We start from the raw sequence: 22,131 nt of genomic DNA, 5'->3' as shown, positions 1-22,131 counted from the left end.
TGACCCTTTTACTTTAAATTCTTTTACAAAGAATGACCAGATGACTATAATAATACATGGACTAATAATGGAAACACTTCAAGATAAAGAATCTAAGAGACACTAAATAAGATAAAGAATCTAAGAGACACTAAATAAGATAAAGAATCTAAGAGACACTAAATAAGATAAAGAATCTAAGAGACACTAAATAAGATAAAGAATCTAAGAGACACTAAATAAGATAAAGAATCTAAGAGACACTAAATAAGATAAAGAATCTAAGAGACACTAAATAAGATAAAGAATCTAAGAGACACTAAATAAGATAAAGAATCTAAGAGACACTAAATAAGATAAAGAATCTAAGAGACACTAAATAAGATAAAGAATCTAAGACACTAAATAAGATAAAGAATCTAAGAGACACTAAATAAGATAAAGAATCTAAGAGACACTAAATAAGATAAAGAATCTAAGAGACATTAAATAAGATAAAGAATCTAAGAGAACACTAAATAAGATAAAGAATCTAAGAGACACTAAATAAGATAAAGAATCTAAGAGACACTAAATAAGATAAAGAACCTAAGAGACTAAATAAGATAAAGAATCTAAGATAAATAGATAGACATGAAGACAAAAGTTAAAAGTAATACATTCTGGAACACAAAACAGACGTAATTAAGCTACTCTCTTAAAATAATCAAAACCCCATGTTACCCACAAAACCCCATGTTACCCACAAAACCCCATGTTACCCACAAAACCCCATGTTACCCACAAAACCCCATGTTACCCAAAACCCCATGTTACCCAAAACCCCATGTTACCCAGAACCCCATGTTTCTCTGGTGGTAAAAACCAAACTAAAAGGAATAATGGTGGTTACAGTCACTCCTTTTAGATTTCTTCCAAGGTTCTAGAAAGAGAAACTAATTCTGAACTTGTTATTAAAATTACAACCACTTCAGGTTTGTCACCACATTTTAAACACCAGTCCACTGCTGACCATCCATTTAAAACACAAAACTGACCTAAGATCAGCATGTAGGGTCAGCTTCATTCTACTCCTACTCCGTCCCCTGGGCTGCTCTCTCCTCTCCCAGTCCAGCTTCAGCTCTGGAGCTCAGAGAGACCATCTCCATGGCATTGACATAAAGATCCATGCTGCTCACCCTGTTCACTCTCTTCTGCCTCCTGGTGGGCTAGGGAGACACAGCACCAACAGTCAGACATTTACTCTCTAGTATCTCCATTCTCTCCCCCTCCCTCTACCCCTCACCCTCTCCCTCTAGTTTAAATGACTTGTAACGTCTGAGTAAATGTCTTTACCTTGTAGTATAGGTAGGAGGTGGTGATGGCTGTCAGTAGGATCAGCAGCACTACAACGTGTCTGATGATGAAGGCTGGCAGAGGAGAGGCTGCAAACAGAAACACCTTTGATGAGGGGACTGATCATCATCACATAGATCTGTGGGAAATCTGTCAATGACAAAGTTATAAGTCTGGTTCATGTTCAGTTACCTGTGATGGTGAGGGAGAGGAGCTCACTCTCAGAGGAGAAGTCATGAGAGAAAACATGATTGTCATAAACACATCTGTAGTTCCCTTGGTGGGAGTCATCTGCAGCAGGGAAGAGGAAGGCAGCAGAGTGATTGACAGCTGGCTGGGTCTGGGTTCTGTTGGAGCCGGTGAACGTGAGGAGGAAGGAGCCTCCTGGGTACTGTGGCTGAGTGGAGCAGGTGATGGTGAAGCTGTAGCCCCTGAACACCTCGGACCCCTGGTGGCCCCTGGAGACCCCTCCCATTGAGTCAGTCAGGGAGATATCAGGCTGGAACAGGAGATCTGTAACAATAAAAGAGAACAAGAAAAACCTCTTCAACTAGTTTCCTATAGATATGACAATAACATCAGCATGTAACAGTGCTGGCCACCCTCCCTCACAGGGCAACATGAGTAGTGGGCCTACAGTCACTGAGACAACATATGTTGATATCAGGCTTAAGCAGGACATCTGGAACAAGAGGAGAGAAAAAGAAAACATAGCTCCTCAACTACTTTCCTCATTTAGATATGACAATAACATGACATGTGACAGTGGTAGTGAGTAGAGACGTTCACTGAGATAACACTCAAATACAAAGCATTCTGGGACATTTAAGTTGTATTTGATTCCTACTTGACTGAGTGATCTATTTAGTAAAGCAGACTGACAAGCTAAACAGTCATCATGAGAGGTGCAGAGGAAGTTGTATGGATGAAGGAAATCAGTTGAATATAATTATAATATCTTGTTATTACCTGAGCAGATCACTGAGAGTCCAGAATAGAGATCATATCTTCTTCTACACTCCCTCAGTACAGACTCAGATCCAGAACAGTCAACTCTAAACCCTCTAGTGGTATTTCCAGGTAGAACTGAAATAGTGGAGCCACAACCCAGCTGTCTACACACTACTGCAGCTACATCCTCCTGGTCCCAGTCATCAGTTCCCACAATCCTCCACTCTCCCTGGTGGTACCGCTCCACTCCACCAGCACAGCGACTGCCTCCTCCCACCAGCCTCACATCATCATGCTCTGAGAAAAGAAAAGAGAGAGACAGTAATCTTACTATTTTCTCACTAAAACACACCTATATTGTCTCTCATATTCTTCACTCCAGGTGAGAAACAATGTTGATTGAGTGACAAACTGTTTCTTACCTGAGCAGGTGAGTCCAACAGCATTACCAGGTAGACAGGTGTTGTTTTCTCTGTCTGAGGTGTCACAGTCCAGGAGAAGGGACTCTTTGCCTTTACACTGGAACTCTTTATCCCAGGTCTGACCCTCACCTTCTCCATAGAGCCCCCCCTGTAGAGCTGCAGGAGCCCCACAGCCAAGCTCCCCACAGACTACCTCTGCATCCTGCCGGTCAAAGTCAGCTTCACACACTGAGGCCCAGGACTGATTGGACTTCACCTCCACTCTCCCAGAGCAGAGACCAGCTCCATCCACAAGCCATACAGACTCTGGAGAAAAATACTTGATTGAACATTCAATCAGTTTTGTTGATGACACTGTCAAGGACTAAACACAAATATGTTGGATAAAAGATTGTAGTTTGCTATGTTTGACACTGTAAGAGGTAGAAATGGGTTCTTAGTCACTCAGGATAGGGTTGGGAATAATGCAGGCAGGAGACAGGAATAAGTTCACTTCACTTTATAGAAAATAAACAGCTGGACATCCATCAGGCAGCTTCACTTCAGTACCATCTGAACTACAATGATCTGCCCATGAACATCTCCCATAAACCAATATGACAAACACAAATATAATGTTTAAATACATCTGACATCTCTCCCTCTATTTAAATTAAATAAAAACACATAAAACATGATACATGGTAATATTGTATAATGTATAAATAAATCTCTCAATATGACCAGTCTCTTACCTGAACAGGTCACATGATGATAATATCCACCAATACAGACACCAGGTCTTACTTCTATGATGTCACACTGTCTAATAGAAGACTCATTTCCATAGCAACTACTAAATAGTCTGACTCCTCTTCTTCCATCTTCAACCAGAGGTCCTCTAGATGCAGCTACAGGATCCCCACAGTCCAGCTTTCTACACACAACCTTAACCTCTCTCATGCTCCACCACCCCCCAGTACATAGACCTGACCACTCTCCTTCATTGAAGACTTCCACTGTCCCAGAACAGGAAGTGGTCCCATTCACCAGTCTGACTGAGAGTTCAGCTGTAAACAGCAGAGAGGAAAACACAGTGGTGAGGACAGATGATGACAGTGATTCTGTTATTCTAACAGCAGTAGTGCTTTGTGGTTGACAAGTATTAGTAGTTCCATAAAACACTACTTGTTATTGGGGTTTAGAATGGTTTGTATGGACACATGAATTTCTCCATGTGGGATAATAAAGTTGACTAATATTGAACTGCTATAATCACTGTAGATTTATACTCTACCTACCTGGTGGACTGACACTTTGAGCCTGGAGATCTGAGGAGAAAGAGAGAGAAAGAGACAGAGCGATAGAGAGAAACAAAGGAGAAAGGGAGGAGTCAGAGGAAGAGAGAGACTGTCACGTTCGTCGTATTGATTGTACCAAAACGCAGCGGGAATGTGTATACTCATCTTCTTTATTAGAAGAACCGTGAATAACAAACACCGACGAAAAACTGTTCTGTCAGGTGCAACAAACACAAAACAGGAAACAACTACCCACAAATCCCATGGTAAAAACACCCCTATAAATAGGACCTTAAATTAGAAGCAACGAGGAGCAGCTGCTTCCAATTGAAGGTCAACCCAATTAACTAAACATAGAAATAGACATACTAGACTAAACATAGAAATATACTAACATAGAACATTACCCCCCAAAAAACGAAACACACTAAACAAACACCCCCTGCCACGCCCTGACCAAACTACAATAACAAACAACCTATTTTACTGGTCAGGACGTGACAGAGACAGAGGTTAAATGAACATCAACATGACCTTTCATTATGTGATGACAGGTTTATCATTAAGTTTCACATGTGTTTGGTTACATAGTGCCCAATGTTCTTCTGAGTGATAAAACAGCAAACATTAAGAGTGTTTACTTATCAGACCCACATATATAATAACTTCTCCACCCTCTCCTATTCTCCGCTTCTCCCTCCCGCTCCTCTTCTCCCACTCTATTCTCCTCTCCCCCTCTCCCCTCTCCTCCCACTCTCCTCTTCTCCCACTCTCTCTTCTCCTCTCCTCCCCCTCTCCTCTTCTCCCCTCTCTCCTATTCTCCCCGTCTCTTCTCCCACATCTCTTCTACTCTTATCCCCCCTCCTCTCTTCTCCTCTTCTCTCCCTTTCCTTTTTCTCTCCCTCTCCTCTTCTCCCCCTCTCTTCTCCCCTTTTCTCCCCCTCTCCCCCTCTCCTCCCCGCCTTCCACTTATACCCCCACTTCTCCCCCCTCTCCGATTCTCCCCCCTATCGTCTCCTCTCCTCCCACATCTCCTCTTCTCCCCCATCTCCTCTCCTCTTCTCCCCCTCTACTCTTCTCCCCCTCTCCTCTCCTGATACTGTTAACCATGAGATTCTCATCACAAAATTGTCCAAGTTCAACTTTTCCCCCGATGCCTTGAGATGGATGAAATCATACCTTGAAGGCAGAACTCAGTGTGTCAGAGTGAGCAATGAGCTGTCGCCCACTCTTAGCTATGATGTGGGCGTGCCCCAAGGGTCAATACTGGGGCCCCTCCTGTTCAGCCTGTACATTAATGATCTGCCTTCTGTCTGCACTGGGTCTGAAGTTCAAATGTGTGCAGATGATACAGTGATATATGTGCATGCAAAGCGCAAACAACAAGCTGCACAAGAACTCACTACTGCAATGGTCCAGGTTACAAAGTGGCTCAGTGACTCGTGTTTGCATCTCAATGTGAAAAAAACTGTTTGCATTGTTCCTCTCTTTTAAAAAGCATGTGAAAAAGGTCATTCAAATAACCAAATTCAACCTAGCTAATTTCCGATTTATACGAAATTGTTTGACTACAGAGGAAGCAAAACTGTACTTCAAATCGATGATACTCCCCCACTTAACATACTGCTTGACTAGTTGGGCCCAAGCTTGCTATACAACATTAAAACCTATTCAGTCTGTCTACAAACAGGCTCTCAAAGTGCTCGATAGGAAGCCCAATAGCCATCATCACTGTTACATCCTCAGAAAGCATGAGCTCCTGAGTTGGGAAAATCTGGTGCAATACACCGTCGCATGTCTTGTATTCAAGATCCTAAATGGCCTGGCTCCCCCTCTCCCCCTCCGCTCCCCCTCCACTCAGTATTTTTGTTAAACAGAAAACCCAAACATATGGCAGCAGATCCACAAGGTCTGCCATGAGAGGTGACTGTATAGTTCCCTTAAGGAAAAGCACCTTTAGTAAATCCGCTTTCTCTGTGAGAGCGTCCCATGTCTGGAATACACTGCCATCAGACACACATAACTGCACCACATATCACACTTTCACAAAATGCATGAAGACATGGCTAAAGGTCAATCAGATTTGTGAACATAATCACTAGCTGTGTATTGCCACTTTCCATGTTGTCTGTTGTCTGGAGCTTGTGAGGTGTGGAAACACTTTGTTGTTTTTATGGATTTTGTCTTGTTGCTTTTTGTTCTATGTTGCTCTGTCTGTATGCTACATCTTGCTTGTCCTATGTTACTCTGCGTGTGCTCACTGTTCAATGATTTTCTATATTGTAATTGTTTTTAATTACCTGCCCAGGGACTGCGGTTGAAAATTAGCCGGCTGGCTAAAACCGGCACTTTTACTGAAACGTTGATTAATGTGCACTGTCCCTGTAAAAATAAAATAAACTCAAACTCCTCTTCCCCCCCTTCTCCCCCTCTCTTCTCCTCTTCCCCCCCCTTCTCCCCCTCTCTTCTTGTCTTCTCCCCCTCTCCTCTTCATCTTCTCCCCCTCTCCTCTTCTCCCCCTCTTCTCCTCTCCTCCCACCCTTCTCCCCCCTCTCCTCTCCTCTCCTCTCCCCTCTACTCTCTCCTCTCCCCTCTCCTCTTATTCCCCTCCGCTCCCCTCTCTCCTCTTCAGCCCCTCTCCTCTTCTCCCCACTCGCCTCTTCTCCCCCTCTCTTCTCCTCCCCTTCTCCTCTCCCCTCTCCTCCCCTTTCCTCCTCTCTCCTCCCCCTCCCCTCCCCCTTTCCTATCCCCCTCTCTTCTCCTCTTCTCCCCTCTCCTGTTCTCCCCACTCTCCTCTTCTCCCCCCTCTCCTCTTCGTCCCCCTCTTGTCTTCTCCCTTCTCCTCTTCTCCCCCTCTCTTCTCCCTCTCTCCCCTCCTACTTTCACACTCTCCTCCCCCTCTCCACCCCTCTCCGCTCCTCGCCCCTCTCCTCTTCACTCCACTCCCTTCCTCTCCTCCCCCCCTCTCCTCCCCTTTCCTCCCCTCTCCTCCCCCCTCTCCACTCTTCCCCTTTTCTTCCTCTCTTCTCCCCCTCTCTTCTCCCCCTCTCCTATTTTCTTCTCCCCCCTCCTCTCCTCTTCTCCCCCATCCCCTCCTCTCCCCTCTCTTCTCCTCGTCTCCCCCCTCTCCTCTGCTCTTCTCTTCTCCCCACTCTCCTCCTCTCCCCCTTTCCCCTTCTCATCTTCTCCCCCCTCTCCTCTTCTCCCCTTCTGCCCCTCTCTTCTACTCTTCTGCCCCTCTCCTTTCCTCTTCTCCCACATCTCCTCTCTTCTTCTCCCCCTCTCCTCTCCTCTTCTGCCCCATTTCCTTTTCTCCCCCTCTTCTCCCCTCTCCCCCTCTCCTCTTCTCCCCTCTCTTCTCCTCCCCTCTCCTCTTCTCCCCCTTCTCCGCTTCCTCCACCTCTCCTCTCCTCTTCTACCCTCACCTCTTCTCCCCCCTCTCCCCTTCTTCGCTTCTGCCCCTCTCTTCTCCCCCTCTCTTCTCCTACCGCTCTTCTTCTCACCTCTTCTCCCCCTCTCTTCTCCTCTTCTCATCTCCTCTCCTTCCCCCTCTCCTCTCCTCCTCTTCTCCTCTTCTCCCCCTCTCCTCCTCTCCTCACACCACACACATTCATAAACTACATAGACTACACACACACACATCATTATTATCTATCCTGATGTCTAGTCACTTTACCCTGCCTTCATGTACATATCTACCTCAAATACCTTATCTATCCTGATGTCTAGTCACTTTACCCTGCCTTCATATACATATCTACCTCAAATACCTTATTATTATCTATCCTGATGTCTAGTCACTTTACCCTGCCTTCATGTACATATCTACCTCAAATACCTGATGTCTCATCTCAACATGGATCTAGTCCAATCAGACGTGTCTCACCTCAACATGGATCTAGTCCAATCAGACGTGTCTCACCTTAACATGGATCTAGTCCAATCAGACGTGTCTCACCTTAACATGGATCTAGTCCAATCAGACGTGTCTCACCTCAACATGGATCTAGTCCAATCAGACGTTTCTCACCTCAACATGGATCTAGTCCAATCAGACGTGTCTCACCTCAACATGGATCTAGTCCAATCAGACGTGTCTCACCTCAACATGGATCTAGTCCAATCAGACGTGTCTCACCTCAACATGGATCTAGTCCAATCAGACGTGTCTCACCTCAACATGGATCTAGTCCAATCAGACGTGTCTCACCTCAACATGGATCTAGTCCAATCAGACGTGTCTCACCTCAACATGGATCTAGTCCAATCAGACGTGTCTCACCTCAACATGGATCTAGTCCAATCAGACGTGTCTCACCTCAACATGGATCTAGTCCAATCAGACGTGTCTCACCTCAACATGGATCTAGTCCAATCAGACGTGTCTCACCTCAACATGGATCTAGTCCAATCAGACGGGTCTCACCTCAACATGGATCTAGTCCAATCAGACGGGTCTCACCTCATCATGGATCTAGTCCAATCAGACGTGTCTCACCTCAACATGGATCTAGTCCAATCAGACGTGTCTCACCTCAACATGGATCTAGTCCAATCAGACGGGTCTCACCTCATCATGGATCTAGTCCAATCAGACGTGTCTCACCTCAACATGGATCTAGTCCAATCAGACGTGTCTCACCTCAACATGGATCTAGTCCAATCAGACGTGTCTCACCTCATCATGGATCTAGTCCAATCAGACGTGTCTCACCTCAACATGGATCTAGTCCAATCAGACGTGTCTCACCTCAACATGGATCTAGTCCAATCAGACGTGTTCACACTGATATTGATCTAATAGGCAACAGTGACTTTTTAATGCAACAGAATAAACAGTAAAAACACATTACATTTCAATAGGTGCAATAACTTATCTCTGTACACTATTCTGATTAGATACTATTTAATGCTGAGTTTGGACACAGGTTTTTATAGGAACACTAAGGCACCTGGACCACATATTGAGATGTGCATTTTGTTAAGTAAATCAGTTGTTACATAAGGTGACAGTTGTAGGACTGTTAACAAAGTAGCTGAATTGTCAAAGACCATAGCCTGAGGTCACCCACAGAAAAGTAATCCAGAACTTTCTCTGGTAAAGAATTACAAATCTACCACTTTCATATAAACACCTGGATACACAGCAGAACATCTACATTGAATCCATCCACCAAACATCCTGATTTGTTTTAATGAACACTTTTTATGACACTAAAATAACCTTCAACTACAGTATATATGAAGGGATTATTGTCATTGTTACATTATATAGGCTACAGTAAGTTATATTCTTCCATTTTAAATAACAGGCTCTCCCACCATCTAGAATCACCAGGTCTGCTTGCAGATGAACAGAATGTCTTGGAAAGCCAGACCTTTACACCTCATAGGCCTGTCCAATACATTGTTGATTTTTTATTATTTATACTTTCGTTGCAAGTTGGGATTTAAATTGATGTACACGCCATGATGTCTCAGTGAAAAATGAATTATATATATTTATTTTAATTATGAAAACTATTTAGAAAACGTCACTCAATCCTGTTAAAATATATATAGAGGTATTAGTCTCATGCTACAGTATATAAATGATATTGTTCCATTTTAAACAGCCTAACAGGCTCTCCCACCATCTCTAATGATCTGGTCTGCTTGATGATGAACAAAATGTAGACCACAGCATGATTATTATATGACTACCACATCTCTGTACCCCCCCCACACAATCCATGTTTGATGCTCTTTTCATTTACAATTTAACCCTTAGAATACCATTTAACCCTTAGTTGACAATTTCCGTGAGCCTTTAGAAATGTAATTAACATTAAAAAACAATCCCATCAAAATCCATCTGTTTAAACTAGAGATATGTTTTGCATCTCAATCCAGCACATCCACCAATATCTCCATTCCTCATCTGAGGTGAAAGGTCACAGAGCTAGAGCTGTGTTTGTCAGACCTTGAAACATTACGAAAATGGGTCTTCTCACGAAAATGTCTGTAACATCCGATCAGTTTGGCCTGTAAACTATGGAAAGATGAGACTCAGGAACACGATGATGTTCTCCGTTTTGCTCTACGACCCCATAAGCATCGTCTGAAGTAATACAGTCCATCTGCCAACTTCTGTCTGTAGTGTCAGAACCGTTTGGACAACACACTAACATGACCCCACTATGGAAAGGTGAGTCTCTCAGGAACACGTACAGGTTGTTATGATCTAGGACACACTAACATGACCCCACTATGGAAAGGTGAGTCTCTCAGGAACACGTACAGGTTGTTATGATCTAGGACACACTAACATGACCCCACTATGGAAAGGTGAGTCTCTCAGGAACACGTACAGGTTGTTATGATCTAGGACACACTAACATGACCCCCACTATGGAAAGATGAGTCTCTCAGGAACACGTACAGGTTGTTATGATCTAGGACACACTAACATGACCCCACTATGGAAAGATGAGTCTCTCAGGAACACGTACAGGTTGTTATGATCTAGGACACACTAACATGACCCCACTATGGAAAGGTGAGTCTCTCAGGAACACGTACAGGTTGTTATGATCTAGGACACACTAACATGACCCCACTATGGAAAGATGAGTCTCACAGGAACACGTACAGGTTGTTATGATCTAGGACACACTAACATGACCCCACTATGGAAAGATGAGTCTCTCAGGAACACGTACGGGTTGTTATGATCTAGGACACACTAACATGACCCCACTATGGAAAGGTGAGTCTCTCAGGAACACGTACAGGTTGTTATGATCTAGGACACACTAACATGACCCCACTATGGAAAGGTGAGTCTCTCAGGAACACGTACAGGTTGTTATGATCTAGGACACACTAACATGACCCCACTATGGAAAGGTGAGTCTCTCAGGAACACGTACAGGTTGTTATGATCTAGGACACACTAACATGACCCCACTATGGAAAGGTGAGTCTCTCAGGAACACGTACAGGTTGTTATGATCTAGGACGTCCACAAGCTTTACAAGACTCGTCTGAAGGTCTCCTGGTACCAGTTTAACACATTTATGGAAGTATATATGGAGATAGTTTTGGAACTAAACTAAGGGGTTTAATACATTGTCACGCCCTGACCTTAGAGATCCTTTTTATGTCTCTATTTTTGGTTTGGTCAGGGCGTGAGTTGGGAGTGGGCATTCTATGTCCTTTTCTCTATGTTTTGATATTTCTTTGTTTTGGCCTGGTATGGTTCTCAATCAGGGACAGCTGTCTATCGTTGTCTCTGATTGGGAGCCATACTCAAGTAGCCTTTTCCCACAGGGTTGTTGTGGGTAGTTATATTCTGTTTTGTTCTATATGACCTGACAGAACTGTTGGCTTTCGTTTGTTTCTTTTGTTGTAGTGTTTCGTATTATTAAAACATCATGATGAACACTCACCATGCTGCGCCTTGGTCTCTAGTAATTTAGTAAATTCACCGGAAGTGTTTGGTGGGAATGCTAGTTCTGAACGTCACATGCTAATGTAAAAAGCTGGTTTTTGATATAAATATGAACTTGATTGAAAACTTCCGGTGAATTTACTAAATTACACATGATAAACGTTCACAAAAAACATAACAATTATTTTAAGAATTATAGATACAGAACTCCTTTATGCAATCGCTTTGTCAGATTTTAAAATAGCTTTTCGGCGAAAGCACATTTTGCAATATTCTGAGTGCATAGCTCAGCCATCACAGGCTAGCTATTCAGGCTAGCTTTTCAGACACCCGCCAACGTCGGGGCTCACTGAACTCAGAAATAAGAGTAGAAAAATTGGATTACCTTTGCTGTTCTTCGTCAGAATGCACTCCCAGGACTTCTACTTCAACAACAAATGTTGTTTTTGTTCAAAGTAGTCCATAGTTCTGTCAAAAAACCTGCGTTTTGTTCATGCGTCGAGGTCACTATCCAAACGGTGATGCGCGGGCGCATTTCGAGACAAAAAAAATCAAAATGTACCTTTACCGTACTTAGAAGCATGTCAAACGCTGTGTAAAAGCAATTGTTATGCTATTTTCCTCATAAAGTAGCGATAATATACAAACCGGACGAAGCTGTAATCATTCAAAAGGAACAGAAAAATGCCGAGGACTCGTGCATGCGCCTCTCCACATTCCATGTCATCATGCTGACCTCTCACAAAATGAGCTCCTGTGACCTGCCCAGAGACAGCAGATGCTTCAATCCACTTTCTGGCAGCAATAGACAGCCAATGGAAGCCTTGGAAAGTGTAACGTGACAGCTTAGATGGTGTAAATTCGATAGAGAGGTAAAACAAGGGCAACAATTTGGATGACACGCCACTTCCTGGTTGACATCTTCTCAGTTCTTTGCCTGTAATATGAGTTCTGTTATACTCACAGACACCATTAAAACAGTTTTAGAAACTTTTGAGTGTTTTCTATGCATATCCTAGTTTCTGGGCAAGAATAGTGACCAGATTAAAACAGGCACGTTTTTTCACCCGGCTGTGAAAATACTGCCCCCTATCCACAACAGGTAAACAAACTATAGTTTTGTCAAGTCGGTGAGGACATCTACTTTGTGCATGACACAGATCATTATTCCAACAATTGTTTACAGATTATTTCACTTATAATTCACTGTATCACAATTCCAGTGGGTCAGAAGTTTACATACACTAAGTTGACTGTGCCTTTAAAAGCTTGGAGAATTCCAGAAAATGATGTCATGGCTTTAGAAGCTTCTGATAGGCTAATTGACATCATTTGAGTCAATTGGAGGTGTACCTATGGATGTATTTCAAGGCCTACCTTCAAACTCAGTGCCTCTTTGCTTGACATCATGGGAAAATCAAAAGAAATCGGCCAAGACCCCAGAAAAAATTTGTAGACCTCCACAAGTCTGCTTCATCCTTGGGAGCAATTTCCAAACACCTGAAGGTACCACATTCATCTGTTCAAACAATAGTATGCAAGTATAAACACCATGGGACCACGCAACCGTCATACTGCTCAGGAAGGAGACGCGTTCTGAAAGGGAGAGGCATTTAAAACCTCTTGGGGCTAGGGGAGCAGTATTGAGAATTTTGAAAAAATATGTGCCCATTTTTAACTGCCTCCTACACCAACTCAGAAGTTAGGATATGCATATTATTAACAGATTTGGATAGAAAACACTCTGAATTTTCTAAAACTGTTTGAATGGTGTCTGTAAGTATAACAGAACTCATATGGCAGTCAACCATGAGACAAATTCTGACAGGAAGTGGATACCTGATGTGTTGAATTACTTTTAAGCCTATGCTATTGAAACACACAGGGATGTATTAATCATTGAGCACTTCCTACGCCATCCACTAGATGTCACCAGTCTTTACAAAGTGGTTTGAGTCTTCTACTGTGAAAACTGACCGAACAAGAGCCTTGGAATGCTGGTCATAAGCGGATGGCCAATACTGCTCTGGCGCGCGAGTGCATGTTTGGGTACTCTCATTCCAATACGTTTTAAAAGAGAATGCAATCGTCCGCCTTGAATATTATTGAAGTTCTGAATGAAAAAGGCCCTAATGATTTATGCTATACAACGTTTGACATGTTTGAACGAACGTAAATATATTTTTTCTCCTCTTTGGTGAAGACAAGTCCGGCGGGCGTAGTTCATGTTTTTGAGTAGCCAAAACGCGCTAACAACACGGAGATATTTGGACATAAATTATGAGCTTTTTCGAACAAAACTACATTTGTTATGGACCTGGGAATTCCTGGAAGTGCCTTCTGATGAAGATAATCAAAGGTAAGGTATTATTTACATAGTATTTTTGATTTTAGATGACTCCAAGATGGCGCCTAGTCTGTATCGCAAAGCCTATTTTTCTGGGCGTAGTACTCAGATTATTGCAAAGTGTGATTTCCCAGTAAAGTTATTTTTAAATCTGGCAATGCGGTTGCGTTCACGAGATGTTAATCTATAATTCTTCGAATGACAATATAATATTTTACCAATGTTTTCGAATAGTAATTATTTAATTTGTTGTGCTGATTGACTGGCGGTATTGGAGGGAAAATATTTCCTCAACATCAACGCCATAGTAAAACGCTGTTTTTGGATATAAATATGAGCTTGATAGAACAAAAAATGCATGTATTGTCTAACATAATGTCCTAGGAGTGTCATCTGATGAAGATTGTCAAAGGTTAGTGCATCATTTTAGCTGGTTTTCTGCTTTTGGTGACGCGTGTCTTTGCATTGACAAAACATTACACACAGCTATTTTCAATGTACTGTCCTAACATAATCTAACTTTATGCTTTCGCCGTAAAGCCTTTTTGAAATCGGACAACGTGGTTAGATTAAGGAGATGTTTATCTTTCAAAGGGTGTAAGATAGTTGTATGTTTGAGAAATTTGAATCATGACATTTAATTGTTTTCAAATTTGGCGCCCTTGATATTTCACCTGCTGTTGATAGGGTGTACCAGGGGTGGGACACTAGCCCATAGAGGTTAATACATTTGCTTTTGTCTGTTTTTCGTCAGTTTTTTTGCTTTCATCTGTCATGAATAAAAATTAGACATGGGGGTCATGAATACACATTAGACATGGGGGGGGTCATGAATACACATTAGACAATTGGGGGTCATGAATACATATCCAACTCAAAACCCAAAGAAGGCAAGGAGAGGACACAAGGAATCAAGGAAATGCAATCTAACTAGCTGACAGGATGATGAAATACTGTACTAGGCCTGGGTAATATGAGGGTGATAATATTTCATGTTTCATACTCCCACCAAACTACAGTGAAGTCTGTAGGCTCCATCGGGAACTTTCCCCTAGATACATGTAACCCTCTCTTCTGAGGGACCTGAGTTCCTATCAGTTTGGACCTAGTATCTAGGTGTGTGGCAGTAGTATTAGACTAGGTGGTCTGTAAGTAGTCAACATGTTAATGGAATCCACGTTTGAAGATTGTTTTGGTCACGTTGACTGGGAAATGTTCCATAAAGCCTCAGACAATAACATCGATTTATACGCTGACTCGGTGAGTGAGTTTACTAGGAAGTGCATTGGAGATGTTGTACCCACTGTGACTATTAAAACCTACCCTAACCAGAAACCATTTGTGCAAAACTGAAAGCGCGAACCACCACATTCAACCATGGAAAGAGGTCGGGGAATATGGATGAATATAAACAGTGTAGTTCTTCCCTCTGCAAGGAAATTAAAGAAGCGAAATGTCGGTTTTGAGACAAAATGAAGTTGAAGACACGAGACGTATGTGGTAGGGTCTACAGGCAATCACGGACTACAAAAGAAAACCAGCCACGTCACAGACACCGACATCTTGCGACACCGACGTCTTGCTTCCAGACAAGCTAAACACCTTCTTTGCCCGCTTTGTGGATAATACAATGACACTTACGTGGCTCACTACCAAGGACTGCGGACCCTCCCTCTTCTTCTCCGTGGCCGACGTGAGTAAGACATATAAACGTGTTAACCCTCACAAGGCTGCTGTTGTTACTGTAACCTACTGCACCATATCAACCAACTACTATCTGGTCACAAGGCTACGTTGTTATCATTTAGTAATGTTGTACAGTAACCTACTGCACCCCATATCATAGCCCCCCCTCTCCTTCTCCATGGCCGACGTGAGTAAGACATTTAAACGTGTTAACCCTCACAAGGCTGCTGGCCCAGACGGCATCCCTAGCCGCGTCCTCAGAGCATGCACAGACCAGCTGGCTGGGGTGTTTACGGACATATTCAATCAATCCCTATCCCAGTCTGCTGTCCCCACATGCTTCAAGATGGCCACCATTGTTCCTGTTCCCAAGAAAGCTAAGGTAACTGAACTAAATGACTATCGCCCCGTAACACTCACTTCTGTCATCATGAAGTGCTTTGAGTGACTAGTCAAGGATCATATCACCTCCACCTTACCTGCCACCCTTGACCCACTTCAGTTTGCATATCGCCCCAACAGGTACGCATACGATGCAATCGCCATCACACTGCACACTGCCCTATCCCATCTGGACAAGAGGAACACCTATGTAAGATTGCTGTTCATTGACTACAGGTCAGCATTCAACACCATAGTACCCTCCAAGTTCATCATTAAGCTTAAGGCCCTGTGTCTCAACCCTGCCCTGTGCAATTGGGTCCTGGACTTTCTGACGGGCTGCCCCCAGGTGGTGAAGGTAGGAAACAACATCTCCACTTAGCTGATCCTCAACACTGTGGCCCCACAAGGGTGCGTGCTCAGCCCCCTCCTGTACTCCCTGTTCACCCATGACTGTGTGGCCATGCACGCCTCCAACTCGATCATCAAGTTTGCAGATGATACAAAAGTAGTGGGCTTGATTACGAACAACGACGAGACAACCTACAGGGAGGAGGTGAGAGCACTCGTAGTGTGGTGTCAGGAAAACAACCTCTCACTCAATGTCAACAAAACAAAGGAGATGATCGTGGACTTCAGGAAACAGCAGAGAGCACCCCACTATCCACATCGACGGGACAGTAGCGGAGAAAGTTCCTCAGCGTACACATCACGGACAAACTGAAATGGTCCACCCACAGAGACAGCATGGTGACGAAGGCGCAATAGTGCCTCTTCAACCTCAGGAGACTGAAGAAATTTGGCTTGTCACCTAAAACCCTCACAATCTTTTACAGATGCACAATCGAGAGCATCCTGTCAGGCTGTATCACTGCCTGGTACGGCAACTGCACCACCCTCAACCGCAAGGCACTCCAGAGGGTAGTGCGTTCTGCACAACGCATCATCGGGGCGAAATTATTAGTCAGTTTAAATAATGGCACTTTAATAATGTTTACATATCCTACATTACTCATCTCATATGTATATACAGTATTTTATACCGTCTATTGCATCTTGCCTATGCAGCACGGCCATCGCTCATCTATATATTTATATGTACATATTCTTATTCCATCCCTCTACGTTTGTGTGTATAAGGTAGTTGCTGTGAAATTGTTAGAATACTTGTCAGATATTACTGCACTGTCGGAACTAGAAGCACAAGCTTTTCGCTACACTCATATGAACATCTGCTAACCATGTGTATGTGACCAATAAAATGTGATGTGATTTGATGTAGTGCAGGGCCTCCACCTAATAAGTCAAGATATGTATTTACTGACTTGGGTCTATGGTGGCAAAACTGCTGTCATGTTTATCCAGTGTATCTATGTATTTAATTAAAGTCTGTAATAATGTTAATCCAGTGTATCTATGTATTTAACTAAAGTCTGTTATATTGTTTATCCAGTGTATCTATGTATTTAATTAGTCTGTTATAATGTTTATCCAGTGTATCTATGTATTTAACTAAAGTCACATGATGTACTGATGAGACCTGCTCCCTCTGCTAGAACACTTCCCCTTTGTCTACATGACTGACTCATGGTTCTGGACTCACAGCCAAATGCTGTTTCTCCATATCCTGTTATTTAGCAGTAGACTGAACTAAGCTGTGAGAGATGAACAGGACAAATGGTTGTGGGTCCTTTGAGAAACAGTGTTGAGACATTGAGCACTGAGAAATGATGTGACATTTCTCAACAAGACCTCACCACAAAGTCACAATGTGGAAAGGTGAACATCTCTTTACAGATGAGATTATATATAATTTAATACATTAGCTTTCATCTATTTTAGTTTTTTTCAATCGTTCAGTTCCATAGGTCAGGGTCAAGCTGAGCTGGGCCAATAGTGGAAGAGGTTACTGGTTGACTACATTCAGTTGACTGTTTGTTACTATGTCAGTCCATCTCTTTGACACCTCCCTCCATCTCCTCCCCTTATCTCTCACCCTCCCCACCCCCTCCTCTCTCTCTCCTCTCTCTCTCCACTACTCTCTCCTCTGCCCTCCCCTCCTCTCTCTCTCCACTACTCTCTCCTCTGCCCTCCCCACCCCCTCCTCTCTCTCTCCACTACTCTCTCCTCTGCCCTCCCCACCCCCTCCTCCCTCTCTCCTCTCTCTCTCCCCTCTCTCTCTCTTCCTGACATATAGCATCATGCCTGTTGATCTTGACTCAAGTAACAGACCTCTAGCATCTACACCCCTCCTCTTCTCCTGCTCTAACATAACACCAATATAATATAGAATATATACTCTCATTCATTTACATAGAGACAGATACAATCAATCATTGACACACTGAATATACAACAGTCAGATGCATGACACCATCACCAATGTTCATCTAACTTTATATTCATATATTTATATTTGATGATTTTATTTTTAATCCCTGACCCCGTATAAGGCCTTTTGCCTCCTGCCAGGACGTCATTGTAAATAAGAATTTGTTCTTAACTGACTTGCCTAGTTAAATAAAGGTTAAATATAAATATGGCAATGGTCTATTTGCATGTAGGCCTACTGCAGCTCTGATTGGTTATGCAGCACCGGTCTGTGTAGAGTACGGGATGAGTCGTGTTGATGTAATAGAATCCTACTCCGATGTGTTCTGTCTACAACATCTCTTACATAGTTGGCTTTGTTTCGGTATGTTGCAGTGAAAGAGGCTAATATTCCATTGATTGATCACATTTGCCACAGTAAGGGACACGTTGAAAGTGTTAAACTGTTATTCAAAGAATTATAGATAACTCCCTAATGCAACCGCTGTGACAGATTTCAAAAAGCTTCACGGGGAAGCACACTTTGCAATGTTTTGGAAGAGCGCTCTGTTTGATTGTTTCTGTTCCTCTCTCTGTCTCTGTAGCTTCCGGGTTTGCTGGAATAAGGACACGAGCTTCTTCTATGGTATAATTGCGTTCGCAACAATTATATGTGCATTCCGCCACCTACTGTTCAGGTGGATAATACGTCTCCAAAAAGGATAAACATTTTATAATATAAATAAAATAAATTCAATACAAACTATAAGTAACGAAATGTTAATTAAAGTAAATCAGCCTGCTTTTCTATTTTAATCAGGTCCCTACACAGGCTCAGAGGGATCCTGTGATGGAGGGACATTTCCTGGTGACAGTAGTCCTTGCAGTGCTTCTGACGTAAGTCTTGGAGGCCCAAAAACTTATCAGCTGCAGTTATAATAATGTGCAGTACAATTAATAACTGTGGCTGTAAATGCTATAAAATCCACCTTTTCCACAACAAGTGTATCCAGATCATTTCATTGACATATAACATTTGCAACTGGTCGTGGTACATCCACCTCCATATCTTCTTCAGAACTGTGGCCTCTTTCCCTTCAACTCTCTTCACCACCTCCACATAGGAGACTTTCTGTGCAGCCCTGATCCTTGACTCCTCAACCTCTTTCACCCTAACAGGGCATTCTGGGAATTCAGAAATATGATCCCTACCACAGTTACAACATTTTATATTCAGACTCTTCTAGAACATATTCCTTCCGTCTGAAAACACTTGACACATAAAACTTCTTTCACTTTTTACACGAACGCTCTTATGGCGTATCTTATATATCCCAACTTTACATAGGGTGGTAAATACTCATCAAACACCAATAATACAGATAAACTCTGCTCCTTTTCCCCCATTCTCCATAGGGGTCAATATTACAGATAAACAGCTACATTCTCCATAGGGGTCAATAATACAGATAAACAGCTACATTCTCCATAGGGGTCAATAATACAGATAAACAGCTACATTCTCCATAGGGGTCAATAATACAGATAAACAGCTACATTCTCCATAGGGGTCAATAATACAGATAAACAGCTACATTCTCCATACGGGTCAATAATACAGAAACAGCTACATTCTCCGTAGGGGTCAATAATACAGATAAAAAGCTACATTCTCCATAGGGGTCAATAATACAGATAAACAGCTACATTCTCCATAGGGGTCAATAATACAGATAAACAGCTATATTCTCCATAGGGGTGAATAATACAGATAAACAGCTACATTCTCCAGACAGGTCAATAATACAGATAAACAGCTACATTCTCCGTAGGGGTCAATAATACAGATAAACAGCTACATTCTCCATACGGGTCAATAATACAGAAACAGCTACATTCTCCGTAGGGGTCAATAATACAGATAAAAAGCTACATTCTCCATAGGGGTCAATAATACAGATAAACAGCTACATTCTCCATAGGGGTCAATATTACAGATAAACAGCTACATTCTCCATAGGGGTCAATAATACAGATAAACAGCTACATTCTCCATAGGGGTCAATAATACAGATAAACAGCTATATTCTCCATAGGGGTGAATAATACAGATAAACAGCTACATTCTCCAGACAGGTCAATAATACAGATAAACAATACAATAATATAATAATGCCCAAAGGTACACCAGAGACATCACAATATCAACACCATACCACTCCTGGTCACTATGACTACACCATATCAACACCATACCACTCCTGGTTACTATGACTGCACCATATCAACACCATACCAGTCCTGGTTACTATGACTACACAATATTTACACCATACCACTCCTGGTTACTATGACTACACCATATCAACACCATACCACTCCTGGTTACTATGACTACACCATATCAACACCATACCACTCCTGGTTACTATGACTGCACCATATCAACACCATACCAGTCCTGGTTACTATGACTACACCATATCAACACCATACCACTCCTGGTCACTATGACTACACCATATCAACACCATACCAATCCTGGTTACTATGACTGCACCATATCAACACCATACCACTCCTGGCTACATCCGGTTGGCCAGCAGTAGCCCTATAGTGCACTTGATTTGCTTTCTGGGCCAGCCAGAAAGGCAGTTTGTACATTCCGACACATGAAATGGTTCAAATAACCAACAGCTTGCCTACCCGGCGTGCAGGGCAACTGAATCAGGTGCACCTACTGCCATCAGCCAGAGACCCCCCCCCATTAATAGGAACACTAGGCTTTATTGTGGGTTTTTACATAAATGTTTGGCGATCCACTAGGAATGCCGTGGAGATCAACCGGTTGGTGACCACTGTTCTAGAACATTTAGTGAAGTTCAATCTCGTGCTTCTCACTGTTGGCTGATTTATCTGCAATTTAGAGGGAACATTGTGTCACACACTGATCTGTTTCACGTGTCTTTGTGATTATCTACACCCCCTTCCAGGTGTAGCCCATCTTCCCCATTATCCCCTGTGTATTTATGCCTGTGTTTAATGTTTGTCTGTTGCCAGTTCACACTGTTTGTTTGAGTCAACCAGTGGTTTGTGTCTGCGCCTGCTTTTTCCCCAGTCTCTGTTTTCTTGTCCTCCCGGTTTTGACCCTTGCCTGCCCTGTCTATGAGCCCACCTGCCTGACCACTCTGCCTGAGCCTGCTTGCTGATCTATACCTCTGCCCTCCTCTGGATTACTGACTGCCTACCCTGAGCCTGCCTGCTGTCTTGTACCTTTGTCCCCTTACTCTGGACTATCGACCCCTGCCTGCCTTGACCTGTCTTTGCCTGCCCCTGTTGTCTGCATTTGGGTCTTACCTTGGTTCTAATAACACTGACCATCACACCTTAACTGACATTAGTGCCTGTCCCCAGATGGACAGTTACGCTGCAGTAAAGTTCATTTACAGGTGATCACATCATTGTCCTGCTTTGAGACAGATTTTTACTGTCTGCTTCCAGTTGCATGTTCTTTTACTAGTCTTGCAAATGGTAATATATCAAAACATATCTCAGTCACAAGTGGATATCAGTATAACAGCATCCTACCTGTAATCCAGAACAGGATCATCAATATCACTGCAGGTATTATATCTGTCTCTAACTGGGGCTCCACTGAGTGAAACCGGTCTACTGTCATAAAGAGAGGACTGAAGAGTGAGAAATACTGCTAGGCTATATGACTTCTAACTCATTACTTCCTTACTTCAATGATGTGGCAAACTGCTAAGCAAATCAGATCAGTTAACCTGTTGGGGATGGGGGCAGTATTTACACGGCCGGATAAAAAACGTACCCGATTTAATCTGGTTACTAATCCTACCCAGTAACTAGAATATGCATATACTTATTGTATATGGATAGAAAATACCCTAAAGTTTCTAAAACTGTTTGAATGGTGTCTGTGAGTATAACAGAACTCATTTGGCAGGCAAAAACCTGAGAGATTCCTTTACAGGAAGTGGCCTG

The 22,131-nt window shown here is 42.8% G+C and overlaps 1 protein-coding gene across 2 annotated transcripts in view; it reads right to left on the bottom strand.

Moving 5' to 3' along the window:
* Positions 1–21,799, bottom strand: part of LOC123732697 (deleted in malignant brain tumors 1 protein-like) — a 38,230-nt gene extending 16,431 nt beyond the window's left edge. Inside the window, exons 1-8 of one of the 2 annotated variants that reach the window (XM_045711952.1) lie at positions 21,712–21,799; positions 3,968–3,997; positions 3,422–3,736; positions 2,688–2,993; positions 2,284–2,562; positions 1,507–1,827; positions 1,315–1,403; positions 843–1,187 (exon numbers count right to left, since the gene is read on the bottom strand). In XM_045711952.1, coding sequence (XP_045567908.1) covers positions 1,053–1,187; positions 1,315–1,403; positions 1,507–1,827; positions 2,284–2,562; positions 2,688–2,993; positions 3,422–3,736; positions 3,968–3,997; positions 21,712–21,733 — 1,497 coding nt within the window. In that variant the 5' untranslated portion in view covers positions 21,734–21,799 and the 3' untranslated portion in view covers positions 843–1,052. Of the gene's footprint in view, positions 1–842; positions 1,188–1,314; positions 1,404–1,506; positions 1,828–2,283; positions 2,563–2,687; positions 2,994–3,421; positions 3,737–3,967; positions 3,998–21,711 lie in introns of those variants that run through there. The other variant, XM_045711951.1, reaches the window with a different exon arrangement.
* Between the last annotated feature and the right edge of the window lie 332 nt (positions 21,800–22,131).

The sequence above is a fragment of the Salmo salar genome, unplaced genomic scaffold (assembly GCF_905237065.1).
Source record: "Salmo salar unplaced genomic scaffold, Ssal_v3.1, whole genome shotgun sequence".
Taxonomy (NCBI): domain Eukaryota; kingdom Metazoa; phylum Chordata; class Actinopteri; order Salmoniformes; family Salmonidae; genus Salmo; species Salmo salar.
The sequence above is the reverse complement of the archived record's forward strand: the minus strand, read 5'-3'. Positions and strand labels throughout refer to the sequence as shown.